This window comes from Chrysemys picta, chromosome 3 (genome assembly GCF_011386835.1).
Source record: "Chrysemys picta bellii isolate R12L10 chromosome 3, ASM1138683v2, whole genome shotgun sequence".
In the NCBI taxonomy this organism is placed as follows: domain Eukaryota; kingdom Metazoa; phylum Chordata; order Testudines; family Emydidae; genus Chrysemys; species Chrysemys picta.
The window spans coordinates 183,958,932-183,972,341 of NC_088793.1; the positions used below are offsets into that span (position 1 = coordinate 183,958,932).

At 42.5% G+C, this 13,410-nt stretch overlaps 1 protein-coding gene across 4 annotated transcripts in view; it reads right to left on the bottom strand.

Moving 5' to 3' along the window:
* The window catches only part of RTN4 (reticulon 4), an 87,023-nt gene that overhangs the window by 46,886 nt on the left and 26,727 nt on the right, over window positions 1-13,410 (bottom strand). For 2 of the 4 annotated variants that reach the window (XR_010600246.1, XM_005308042.5), the window contains exons 2-3: window positions 10,536-10,592; window positions 7,271-9,733 (exon numbers count right to left, since the gene is read on the bottom strand). The exons of 1 other annotated variant lie outside the window; for it this stretch is intronic. Coding sequence is in view for 2 of the 3 variants with exons in the window: in XM_005308042.5 (XP_005308099.2) it covers window positions 7,271-9,733; window positions 10,536-10,592 (2,520 nt within the window). In the remaining variant the exon portion in view is untranslated. The remainder of the gene's footprint in view (window positions 1-7,270; window positions 9,734-10,535; window positions 10,593-13,410) is intronic. One more of the 4 variants, XM_065590767.1, reaches the window with a different exon arrangement.

A 13,410-nucleotide genomic window follows, 5' to 3' on the forward strand; every position in this document is an offset into this window, starting at 1 on the left:
ACGAAGAAGAGTGAAAAGCAATTTGGCTTGATGGATTTGGGGGGAGAAGGTATTCTAGAAATAGATGCTCTGAGGGAATTGAAAGTGCTGGTTGATTGTGCTAACAGGGATTTGTGGGAAATGCCTCCTTGCACCCCAAGGGAGCCAGTGGAGATTTCAGTCAGCTATTGAATAGCAGCCCTTAAGGCATCTGAGGAATTGGAATGGGCTGCTTGACCCCCAGAAGTTTTAGCAATTGCAGAGAAATATCGGGAGGTGTGGGACAAAAATAAAATAGAATGTGGTAAAATTGATGCAGAATTCCTAGTCATGGGCCCTGATCCTCCAAGCCAGAAGCAGTATCAATATCCAAAGGAGGCGGAAGCTAGTCTAAAGGAAACAATTGATGGGCTTTTGAGTTTTAGTGGAACAGCTCAGCACTAACAATGCTGCCCTATGGCCCATCCTTAAGAGTGATGGCAAAACTTGGAGACTTGTGGATTTTTGCCCTCTCAGCTGGGTGACTCCACCTATGGCCCCCATAGTGGTTAAATATCAGGAGGTAATGGCTTCCATTGTAGGAGGGGCCCAGTGGTTTTCAGTTTTAGATTTGGCTAATGCTTTCTTTGCTATCCCCTTACACCAGGACAGCTACTATAAAATTTGCTTTCACTTTTCAGGAAAAACTATTGTGTTTTGCCCAGGTCCCCATGGCTGGAATAACGCACCTGTTATCTGCCATGCCCATGTAGCAAAAGTGTGGGAGAGAATGCCTGAACCAGGAGGAAAATTTAAAGGTGTTGGACAGACTGCTGCAAAAGATTCAGGAATCAGGGTTTAAAGTAAGCCCAAAGAAGGCCCAACTGTGCTCCCAGCAGGTACACTATCTTGGGGTAACCCTCGGACAAGAAGGGCACTCCCCTGACCAACAGAGGGTTGAATTATTTCTCAATGACCCAGCCCCCACAGACATAACCGCTCTGAGATCCTTCATGGGCATGGTTAACTTTTCCCGAGATCTTATAGAAGGGTTTTCAGAAAAAGCAGCACTACTGCATGAATTGTTAAAGAAAGGGTCAGAATGGAACTGGGGCCAAGAGCAGCTGGAAGCTATGGCCCAGTTAAAACAAGCCTTGGCCCAAGACCCAGCCCTATCATGTCTCCAGGTAGGAGAACCTTTTGTATTACAACTGGCAACTACAGACAAGGGAATGGGAGCTGTGCTAAGCTAGAACCATGGAACAGGTTTCCAACCTGTAACTTATGCCTTTAAGACCCTGAGTGAGATAGAGAAGGGATTCACCCCATGTGAAAAGGAGGTCTTGGCACTCGTTTGGGCACTACAGCATTGGGACTACCTGGTGGGTTTGTCCCCTGTGTTACTAAAAATAACCCACTCCCCAGTGAAGCATGTACTCACTGGCAAAATCAACAATGGCCACGTATCTAGCTCTCAATTGGCAAAATGGACCCTTGCTTTGTTAAACAAAAATGTAGATATGGAAAAAAACCCAGTACTGTTCCCAATACCTTACGGCCTCCTGATAGAGGGGGAAGAGCACGAATGTCCGTTACCTGAGCCACTGCCTTGGGAGCCGTCGCTCTTCGAGGGAGGGGCCGTGCTGAGTGAGATGCTGAAAATAGCAGATATTGTTTGGTTTGTGGACGGCTCTTGTTTTTACAAAAACGGCCATCTGCATGCGGGCTTCGCTGCTTTAAAAGTGCCTACGGGCGAGGTGCTGAGGGCACAGTGTACACTATATTCTGTCCAAGCAGCCGAAATTGTGGCTATAGCAGTAGCCCTCGAAAATACCCCCACCACTCAGGCGGTAGCCATTTTCACAGGCTCAGACTGGGTCCTTGGGTCCTTAGTGGATTGGGTTCCGGAATGGAAAAAGAGAGGGATGAGATCTGCAGACTGGAAACCCCTAGCCCATGCCAACAAAATGACATATGTGTGGGCACTGACGAAGGCCCGGAACACTGTGGTACACTTGGGAAAAGTCAGAGCACACAAGAAGGGGAATGAGGAGTCAAAATGGAAAAATCGGGCATTTGAGGAAGCAAGGAGGGGGAGCCAAAGAAGGAAAATTGTGGCAGCCAAGAAATGGGGGAAGGTATAGCTCCTATAGCTGCAGCCAGAAAAAGACTCAGTTCAAACAGATTTAATAACCCTCCAAAGCCAGTATCCCAGCCTGACAGAATTAGTGAAAAAGGGAAAGCACCGGGAGTGGAAGGTGTGGCAGAATGAATCAAAATTAATTCTAGCAACTAAAGAAGGGGAACCAGAAGCAATCTGGGTAGTTCCTGCAGCATTAAGAACAAAAATGATTTCCCTAGTTCACGATGGGGGACACCTAGGAGTAGAGAAAACCTTAACCTGATTTCAGGCTGCCGACTGCTGGCCACACATGAGCAGCAATGTGGAGCAGTTTGTAAATAACTGTCTACCACGGCTAATAATGCTGATCCCAAAATAATCAAAGGACCTATTCTCTGATGTCTCAGAGAATAGAAGGACCATGGACCCGAATGCAAATTGATTTTATTGGGCCGCTACCGAGGACAACAAGGGGTAATCAGTATTGTCTGGTGATTGTTGATCGCTTTACTAAATAGATTTAGGCTATCCCTACTCAAAATAACACAGCTTAAACTACACCTCGGGTGCTCACTGAACAAGTAATAACCAGATGGGATATCCCAAGGGAAACTGATTCAGACCAAGGGCCCCACTTTATTGGGGAAATCACAAAAGGAATCTGCCAAGTGTTTGGAATTAAACAAATGCTGCTACATACAGCTGGACACCCCCAAAGTTCAGGCCAAGTAGAGCGAACTAACTGTACTCTAAAAACAGCTCTCAGAAAAGTAGTAAACCAGCAAGGGAAGGATTGGGACCAAAGACTGCCATTCATCCTGATGGCTATCAGGGGGTCCGTGGCATCGCCTGGAGTAACTCCATTCAAGACAAAGACTAGGAGAGATATGTCTTCCTCAGGACAGTGATAGGAGGATGGAACAGCATGGAAACCATGAAACTATGAAACAGTAAAGAGTAATTTTGTCAACAAATTGCATCCAGTTTCCAACAATCTAAGTATCTTCCCTATAAACAGGTCTCAAGAAAATATCACATTAGCTTTAAGACTAGTGGGAACAAATACAAATTGCTGCTACAGCCTTTTTACCTCAGTACCTGATCTTGGAGAAAAGAGGTTTTTCCTCCTCTAAAATAATGTAGCATGTTCATTTTTATTAATGACAATGGCACAAAAAGTAGGAGTGTGCTAACAAAATTTACGGATGACACAAAGTTGGGAGATATTGCCAATACAGAGAAGGACAAGAATATCATACAAGAATATCTGACCAACCTTGAAAACTAGAGTAATAGAAATGGGATGAAATTTAATAGTACAAAGTCATGCATATAGGGACTGTGGCAGGGCAGGGGTAAACCCCTGGAATGCCCTGCTAAAATGCTGGCTAAGCCCTGCTTTCTGGTAGGGAGCCAGATGCAGGGGTCTGGGCAGCCAGCAGAGAGCCCAGCTGCAGGCCCTAATGAGGGCCAGCTCACAGCAATGACTTGAGTTAAGTAGAGACAGCTGGGCTGAGGAAGGGGAGGGCTATAAAAGCCCTGGAGAAAGCTCAGTCAGGAGGCTAGCCTGGGAGAGGATAGGAGGCTTACATCTCTGTCTCCTCACCAAAGGCAGGGAGCCTCATGGTGGTTAGACCCTGAGAAGGGTCTGAATGGGGATAGCTGTTGGGGGATTAAGGGGGACTACACAGTTGCACTGTAAATAAAGACACATGGGTGAAGCACCAAGAAGGCGTGGGGACTCTATTGAACCAGCCAATGCAGGGCACAGGCTCGAGAGGGCGGAGACTTGTGCAGACCCTGTGACAGGGACAAAAAACAAGAATTTTTGTTATAAGCTGGGGATATATCAGTTGCAAGTGACAGTGGAGGAGAAAGACCTGGGTGTATTGATTGATCACAGGATGACTATGAGCCAGCAATGTGATGTGACCGTGAAAAAGGCTACTACAATCCTAGGATGCATCAGGCAAGGCACTGGTGGGACCTCATCTGGAACACTGTGTGCAATTCTGGTCTCCCATGTTTAAGATGAATGAAAATTGAACAGATGCAGAGAAGGGCTACTAGGATGATCCAAGGAATAGAAAACCTACCTTATGAGAGGAGACTCAAAGAGCTTGGCTTGTTTAGCCTAACCAAAAGAAGGCTGAGGGGAGATAGGATTGCTCTCTATAAATATAACAGAGGGACGAAGAGGAGTTATTTAAATTAAGTGCCAATGTGCACACAAGAACAAATGGCTATAAACTAGCTATCAACAAGTTTAGGCTCGAAATTAGATGAAGGTTTGTCACCACCAGGGGAGAGAAGTTCTGGAACAGCCTTCCAAAGGGAATAGTGGGGACAAAAAAAATAAAATAAAATAACTGGCTTCAAGACTGAGCTTGATAAGTTGATGGAGTATGATGAGACTGCCCACAATAGCACGTAGCCAATCTGCAACAGCTAGCAGCAAATATCTCTAGCGGCCAGTGATGGAACACTAGATGGAAGGGCTCTGAGTTACTACAGAAAATTCTTTCCCAGGTGTCTGGCTGGTGGGTCTTGCCCACATGCTCAGGGTCTGACTGCCATATTTGGAGTTATGAAGGAATTCCCCCCCCCCCCCCCCGAGTCAGATTGGTGGAGGCCCTAAGGGGTTTTTCGCCTTTCTCTGCAGCATGGGGCCTTGGTCACTTGCAGGTTTAAACTAGTGTAAATGGTGGATTCTCTGTGACTTTAGTCTTTAAATTATGATTTGAGGACTTCAGTAATTTATCCAGAGGTTATGGGTAAGGCTCCGTGTTTGTCACGGATTCCATGACTTTCCATGACTTCCGCAACTTCTGCAGCAGCCAGTGCACCCGAGCAGCTCGGGCAGCTCCAGGCCAGGCTCACTGGCCCCTGCTGGAGCAGTCTCAGGCCCCAACCCCACTCCCCAGCAGCAGGAATTTGGGTGGGGGGGGCTCAGGGTTGGGGTGCGGTGCTTACCTTGGGGGGGCCCTGAAAGGGCGACAGCAATTTCCCTCCCTCAGCATCTACCTCCATGTGCTGCCTCTGCCTGCACGCAGGCACTTCCCCCGGCAGCTCCCATTGGCCACAGTTCCCAGCCAATGGGAACTGCAGAACTGGGGCTTGGACCAGAGCAGAGGAAGCATATGGAGCTAGGGTCGCCTCTTCCCAGGAGCCAGATAGGGAGCCTGCTCCAGCCCACCCCCAGCACCCACAGCTCCCCCCTGAACTGCGTCCCCTGAGCACGCACAGTGCCCCTCCCACCTCAGCACCCACAGCCGCCCCTCCCCTCAAGTCAGTCAGGGGTACATAGTAAAAGTCATGGACAGGTCACGGGCCGTGAATTTTTGTTTACTGCCCGTGATCTGTCCATGACTTTTACTACAAATACCTGTGACTAAAATGTAGCCTTAGCTATGGATCTATTACAGGAGAGTGTGGGTGAGGTTCTCCTGCACATTGCAGGCCACAGGTCAGACTAGATGGTCATGATGGTCCCTTCTGGCGTTAAAGTCTGAGTCTATTAACAATGTGTTTTAAAAAGTTCTTGTTCCAAATAACAACTTTTTTTAAAACAGAGGATAGCTTCCCTGAGTTCAAATGATGAGAAACTAGTTTCAAGAAAAATGCCAGGGAGGTCAACTGGTGTTGGATGTGAAGTCTTCATACAACAGCAAAGGAATACTTTGTAATATAAATACCACTATACTAAGTGGCAATAGGATCCGGGAAGGAAAAGAAAAGGTCTTTTTGTTTATTTTAAAGAAACAGCGGCAACTTTTAGGAAGGAAAACGTCTGCATTTAATTTTATGTTGTGTAATTTTAAGTTGTAAGCTCTTGAAGTAGGGATTGGATAAATAAGGTAATCGTACCAGTAGGTATACACACACTTACACAAAACAGAACCTTTATGGAATTTGAAGTCTGCTGCATGCAGGTAACACAGAATACCAACACAAAGCATAAAAATTAAACTGCACATCATGCATGTAGTAAAACAAGAGTTCACAGAATTCAGATTAATAGGGATACATACACTGAAATGATTGCTGATTCCAATGTATCCACATTTATACTAAACTGAAGTGTATAAAGACTGACCACTACTTGTGCCAGAAGCAGATTTCCAGTAAACCACAGGCTTATGTATAATTCACAAGAATTTTTCAAGAAGCAGCACAGTGTTCTGCACCAAAAAGGCAAGCAGTTTTATTTTATCCCACAATTAAGCTGGATTTGAATGAGGCATATAGTTTGGAGCAGCAATTATGAGACATGAAATGCTGAGAATCCTACCCTCTACCTTTCTGCTACTTTAAATCAATGTGAATGTAGGGAAATACTGTGCTAGAGTACAGCTCACTAAGATCTCATTTTAAAAATAAGAAATGGGCATGTCTAATATAACTGTATGTGTACAAAGTGATTTTAATGTTCACAGAATATTTGACTTCTTACTGCTCAGCATTTTCAATAATGTGAATATTAAGATCCCTGATGTACATGTAGGCCCAATGATTACAACAATGAAAAACAAGACATAAGTTATTGCTTAGGCTGTATCAGTACGCCTTTGATGGCTACAAGTTGTACATGCAGCTGCAGAAAAGCTACCCAGACAGTTTTAAGATCTGATTTATGATTAAACTCTGTAGGTGAAGAAACAAAGCATTTGAGATAAACTCATACAACATAAATTAAGAGACTCACCACCCCAGTTACTATGGCAACCTGCCTTTGACAGATAATTTGGTCTCAAAACTTGGGGCTAGCAACATGGAGATAACATGCACGGCTTCGAGCAATAAAAACTGGTTTCCAGGGCTTTTGATGCCTAGTTTATTAAGGAGCACCAAAGAATTTTGAAGTAAGCAGTAAGCTGTTCTCTTTGCTCAGGGTAAAGCTCTGTACCGACAGACCAGTAAAAAGAGGAGAGGAGAGGAGAAGACTGGGGAAGGGAAATCCACCCGGAGTGGCTGGTAGGCAAGACTCAACACAAAAAAATACTGGTGCAGTCAGGATGGGGAAAATGTACTCACATTTTAAGCTGAGGGCACCAGAAATACGTTAGACAATAAAATGTACAAATAATGATCCATTAAAAAAAAAAAAAAAAAAAAAGATGTCATTAATGCTTAAGTTTAGCTAAAGAAATATGTTGATTAGTGAAGTGCAAGACAGTGTATGCAGATTACCTGAGGATTTACTCATCTTTGCTGTAAATATAGCAGTAGATTTTTCCTTGTCTTTAACAGAAGCAACTTCTCTCTCCGCTTCTTTCTCAATAGCTTCAGGCTTTCCTATACTGACTACCTCTTTCTCAGTGGACAAAGGTGAAACATCAGTAGGCAGTAACACCACCTTGGATACTTCAGGCACTTCTCTGACCAAAACCTCTGAGGACTTTTCCAAGGCATGAATATTTTCTTCAGCTTCCACTTGCACATTCTTTAAAGACAGATCATGGGATAGTTCTGGACAAGGCAAGTGACTTATCTCAGCTTTGATAACATTAGTAATCTGTTTACTTTCATCTTTGTGGAATATTTCTTTGTCAGTGTTTTTTGTCACCAATTTAGGAGCAGTTTTAGGACTGACTAATGTCATAAAGTCTTCTGTCAGCGTGACTGGAGATGACTTTGTGAGTAAATGAACTTTGTCTACTATTTTTGATTCCTTAAAAACAGACATATTACCTGAATAGGCCACAGTACTCAACTCCTCCATCTGAAGAGGAATTTTTTCCTTGGCTATTTCTATAAAAGCTGACTCAGAGGGCAAAGTAGTAGTAGTTATGGAAGATTCCACTTCAGCTTGGAAAGACTCCAAATAGGGTTTGCCAGTAGAATGTAGCAAATCTGTAAGTCCCTCCTTACCATCATCATCTGTTACAATCTTGTCAGTATTTTCAACTGATTTATCTTCCACAGTGAGGGATGCAACTACTTGTTCTTTCTGAGGAAGCTCAGATGTTGGCTGACCACTTAACAAGGCAGTTTTTCCAGACTGGGGTGAAATTTTTTCAAAGGACTCAATATGTTCAGGCACATGCTGTGAAACACATTCTGTTATTAGTGTCTTTGAATAATCTATAAAGGCTGGGGAAACAGATTCACTGGAGACCTTTGTTTCTTTAATTAAGTCACAAGCAATAGATATATAAGGAGTCTCTATTTCTTCAGCAACTGCACTACTCTTATGATCAGGTTCTTTTAATACAGCTTCCTCCTTTGCTTCTTGTGCCTGTGTTAATGATACATTCACTGCCGCTTGGTATGGTGGAGATTTCCCAGACTCTTGTTTAACATCATCATAATCAATGACAGGAGTAAAAGCTTCTGATGGGGAGGCTTCAAGCTGCCCAGCAGTGGCATCTGCACCAGCAACTCCGGTGTTTAATGGGGCTTCCATAACAATATCAGGCAAGACTGGTGATGGGGCAGCTTCAGCTCCTTCAAATGAAAGACAGAGCTGTATCACAGGTTTCAAAGGCTCTTGTGATGACTCAGATGTTTGGACTAAATCTATCTTTGTTTCATAAGCAAGTTTTGTACATGTTGCATCATGCATTTCACTTTCATATGCTTCTTGTACTAAATCTGGAGTAAGACCTTCAGACATATTTGTTGCAGTATCAGCAGACATCTCTGATAAACTATCTGTTTTAGCATAGTCAGCTTCCTGGCTCTGCCTTTCTACTACTTTAATGCTGGTGTCATTCTGTTCTGTGCCAATCTGGGCATTCATTTCTGCTATTTTTTTCTCATCCGTTTTATTTTCTGACATATTCTCCTCTAATGGAAAAAGAGTTTTAGCTATATTGTCCTCAATTGTTACAGTAGATTCAAATTCAGCACAAGTAATATAAGCTTGTGAAGATTCTTTTATAGCTTCTGGGGTGCTTGGGAAAGAAAGATCTTCATTACTGCTTTCACTTTTGTTTTCAAGATCTTTTTGTATTGTTAGTATCTGAAGTTTATCTGCATCATATTTCTCATCTAAACTGCTTTCTAATTTGCTATCTATCTGATTTCCAACAACCACTTTCAAGCTGCTAACTCCATGGCAAGTATCTTTTACCTCCCATATTGGCTCAAATGGTTTGAAGTCTACATATTCTTCCCTTATAGGAGTGTTTTCTTCTAAAGCCACTTTTTCACCATGATCATTGCTATCACATTTCACTTTCTCGGAAGATGCCTCTTCATCATGCTTTCCAAATAAATCAACAGGAACTTTTGGAAATGTATGGTGCTGATGTGCAGAGATTTTTTCTAGGTTAAACCTTTCTTTACTGTTCTCTAGCAGCTTTTCTTCTATAGTCTGTGATATAATGGCTTCTTCTGCTTTAGCAAATGGGAATTCCATTTCTGAATATTCCATCTCTGGAACATCTCTGGCATTTTTCTCTATAAGAAATGGATTCCTTGCAATTTCTTTAGTTTCTTTATAAGCCTCACTTTCATTTTTGTTGTAAATGCTTCTTGCAGGTAATCCATCTGATAGCATATCAAAGGTTGCGTGCTCTTTAAAGGGATCGGCTGAGAGAGGAGAGAGAGAAGGAAGAGAAGCAGCAGTGTCAAGCAGGACTGCAGTGAAATCCTCTTGGCCAGACGACATAGTGCTACCTGGCTGCTCCTGCAAGTCCATAACTTTTTCTGTGACCATGGACAGAAAGGAAAGTTAGAGAATGCAAGTGTTCTTAAAGTTAATGCAAATTGTATGACAAGTTCAAAATAATATTAGTTATTAAAATATTCCTCTAAAACTATCATAAATATTACTAGCCATTAAAATAAAGTGTGGGTTAGAATATAATGTTATTCTATTTCACCTCTTTTAGCAAGCAGGGAAGTATGCAAAAGGTTAGAGAAGCAGCAACTTTATGCAGTGCAAAGATTAGTTAAGATCAAAAGATCAGAGGAGAATAGTATCCAATCCAAGTATCACCAATAAGAATGTCAGGCAACTCTAACCAGGTGTGTGTGTTGGCAGGGAGGTGGGAGGGGAAATCGGTCTTATTTTCCCTTTTACAAAAAAGTGATTCAATGAATAGCATATTAGAAGAACAGCCACCTAGTAAATGCTATACCATGGATTTCATTTACACATAAAATACTGTAAAAAGTTATTACTGATTAAAGCTTTCGCTAGTCAGTAAGAGCAACTATGCTTTAAAATTTTAACCTGTTAATTGTATCACATGATTTCCTGTATCAAGAGTCCAAGAATCTACAGAGCAGTAGCTTGTTTATAATAGGAATTATCTGCCATCTATATAAATAAATGCATATTTGAATCTTGAGCAGATAAACTGCAAGCTTAGAATTTGGAAGATAAATGCTATTCTTGGACCCATGCTAACTTTTAGTAAATGCAAACTAGTTGGAAGGAGTTAATGAGATGACAGTCAAAGTGCAGAATGTACTCTAAGACAAAAGGCTAGCAGAAAGAACTTGCCTGCAGAGGAGTGCATCAGAGGCTCAGATGCAGCAGGAAGAGCAAAAAGGGTCTCATCTGAAAAACAAATACATAAAACCTCAGCAGAAATAAATAAAGGCTAGTTAGTTTGAAAAGAAGAGTAAGCAAGTATTCAGTTTACAATCAGTAACCATGTGTAATTAATATTTACATCCACATGATATTCCTTTACTAAAACCATCTCGACTCTTCCTCAATAAATTATGTTCATCTATATGTCTGACAATATTGTTCTTTATTATAGTTTCAACCAGTTTGCCCGGTACTGAAGTCAGACTTAAAGGCCTGTAATTACCAGGATCACCTCTGGAGCCCTTTTTAAAAACTCACGTCTGTAATGATGCTGGCTTTGGTGGGACACAACTGAGAGTATCAATTCAGGACAAATTGCTTAGAGCAAGGCTGTTACAGCCCCACGCTGGTGGTTCTCCACCTGTAAGGCACACCAAACCAGCCAAACAGAGAGGACTTCTGTTTCACCCTACTAGCTAACCATAAGTCATACAAGCAATTCCCTTAGACACGCCAGTTTCCCAATATCACCACCAGTGCCACTCGTTATGGGAACGAATGGTTATGAAAACCAATACCACAGTAAAAGAAAAAAGGTTCTCCTGATCCCAAAGGACCAAGCCCCAGACCCAGGTCAATATACAAGTCAGATCTTACCCACAAATCACACTGTTGCCAATCCATTAGAATCTAAAGGTTTATTTAGAAAAAGAAAGAAACAAATATAGATGAGAGCTAAGATTGGTTAAATGGAATCAATTACATACAGTAATGGCAAAGTTCTTGGTTCAGGCTTGTAGCAGTGATGGAATAAACTGAAGGTTCAAATCAATTCTCTGGAGTACATCCATAGCTGGGATGGGTCATTCAGTCCTTTGTTCAGAGCTTCAGTTTGTACCCAAGTTCCAAGATTGAAGACAAAATGGAGAGGTTTCAAGGTCCTTTTATATTCTCTCTTGTGGGCGGAAACCACTTGGTTCTCCTCTGTAAAACCTCAGCAACAAGATGGAGTTTGGAGTCACATGTACATGCATGACTCAGTTCTTTACAGGCCAACACCATTGTTTACATGCAAGTTAGTTTGAATGTTCCGAGGAAAGCTCAGATGTGGATTGGCATCTCCCAACGTTCATTGTCAGTTAAATGTTTCTTGATTGGGCACTTACTGGGACTAGTCCTTTCTCAAGAAGCTGACCAAATGCTTCACTGAGGCTACTTAGAATCAAAACACATTGAGATACAAGTATATAGCCAATATTCGTAACTTCAACTACAAAAATGATACACACATAAGGATAGCATAATGATAACCAGCAAATCATAACCGTTCCATAGATACCTTACTGGACCTCCTTTGTACAAGATTTGGTGCAATTATAGGACCTTGGTTGCAACAATGATCTATATGGTCACAGTTCATGCAATTTCACATTTGAGTTTCTTCAGAACTCTTGGGTGAATACCATCCGGTCCTGGTGACTTATTGCTGTTTAGTTTATCAATTTGTTCCAAAACCGTCACAGTGGCGTAGTCGAGCAGGATCTGTGCACAGCTGATTGCTTTGAGGTACTGGTAGTGATTTTAAGTGTGGTGGCTGGAGAACAGACAAAGTGGTTACTGGTTTGTTATTTTCTGTTTGCTTATTTCGGGTAAGGGAAGTAGGGACAGAAAAGGAAGCAAAATAAATAAGATTGAAGATCAAAAGAAGCTAGAACTATACAAGTTGCAAATTGCCCAGAAAGGCTCAATCAACACTGAGCACTGGGAAAGTCTCTGTTAACTAAGGACTCTGTTAATTAAGGACTGGGAATGGCTGAGCCATTACAAACATTGAATCCATCTCCCCTTGTAAGTATTCTCACACTTTTTATCAAACTGTCTGTACTGGGCTATCTTGATTATCACTTCAAAAGTTTTTTTTCTCTTACTTAATTGGCCTCTCAGAGTTGGTAAGACAACTCCCACCTGTTCATGTTCTCTGTAGGTGTGTATATATATCTCCTCAATATATGTTCCATTCTATATGCATCCGAAGAAGTGGGCTATAGCCCACGAAAGCTTATGCTCTAATAAATTTGTTAGTCTCTAAGGTGTCACAAGTACTCCTGTTCTTTCTGTTAACTAAGAAGCCCCGGAGCTGAGTGCATCTCAGTTTCAGTGAACTGCAAACGGGTGTGGCCCAACCTCTGTGTCTGTGCTGAAGCTGACTGGAATGTCTAACTTAGGAAGACAGGAATGGAGGGATGCCTGTTCTGGCAGGAGGGGGTTCTCTGTGGTATCCCAGCTCATCAAGTGATGATCTCAAGGGAAGACAAATGGAAATTGATGTGCAATTTGCCTGGGAAAAGGCTGCCCTGGTAAAAGAAAAGGCTGCCCACCAGCAAACCCTGGACTTAAAAGACAAAGCAATTAAGACCCAGAAGCATGAACTGGCTGTAATGGAGTGGAAGAAGTGCACACAGACATGTATTCTGGAGCTGGAAGTTGGGATCCTGGTGACTGCTGCGGTGGGAACAAACCCCAAGGACTCTAGCTGGAAGCAAACCCAACCTGAGTGAAAGGGGGGGGGGGGGCGGGATTTTGCTAGCCAGTGAAAAGTCTGTCATAGCTGATACCTGTGAGCCTATAGCTGGATCAGGGTATTCCCTTTTGCGGGACACAGGAGTGTCTGCCCCATAGGGGAGCCAAAAACTAATTTTAGGTATACTGCCTCCACCATGGTCAGTGTCCAAGTCTCTGGCAGCAAGTTCCGAAGGAGGGTGTGACATTGCAGTCTATATGGTTTTATAAAAATATGCTAATGAGTGAATATAATGTAATTGGAATATGTTTCATGCAAAAG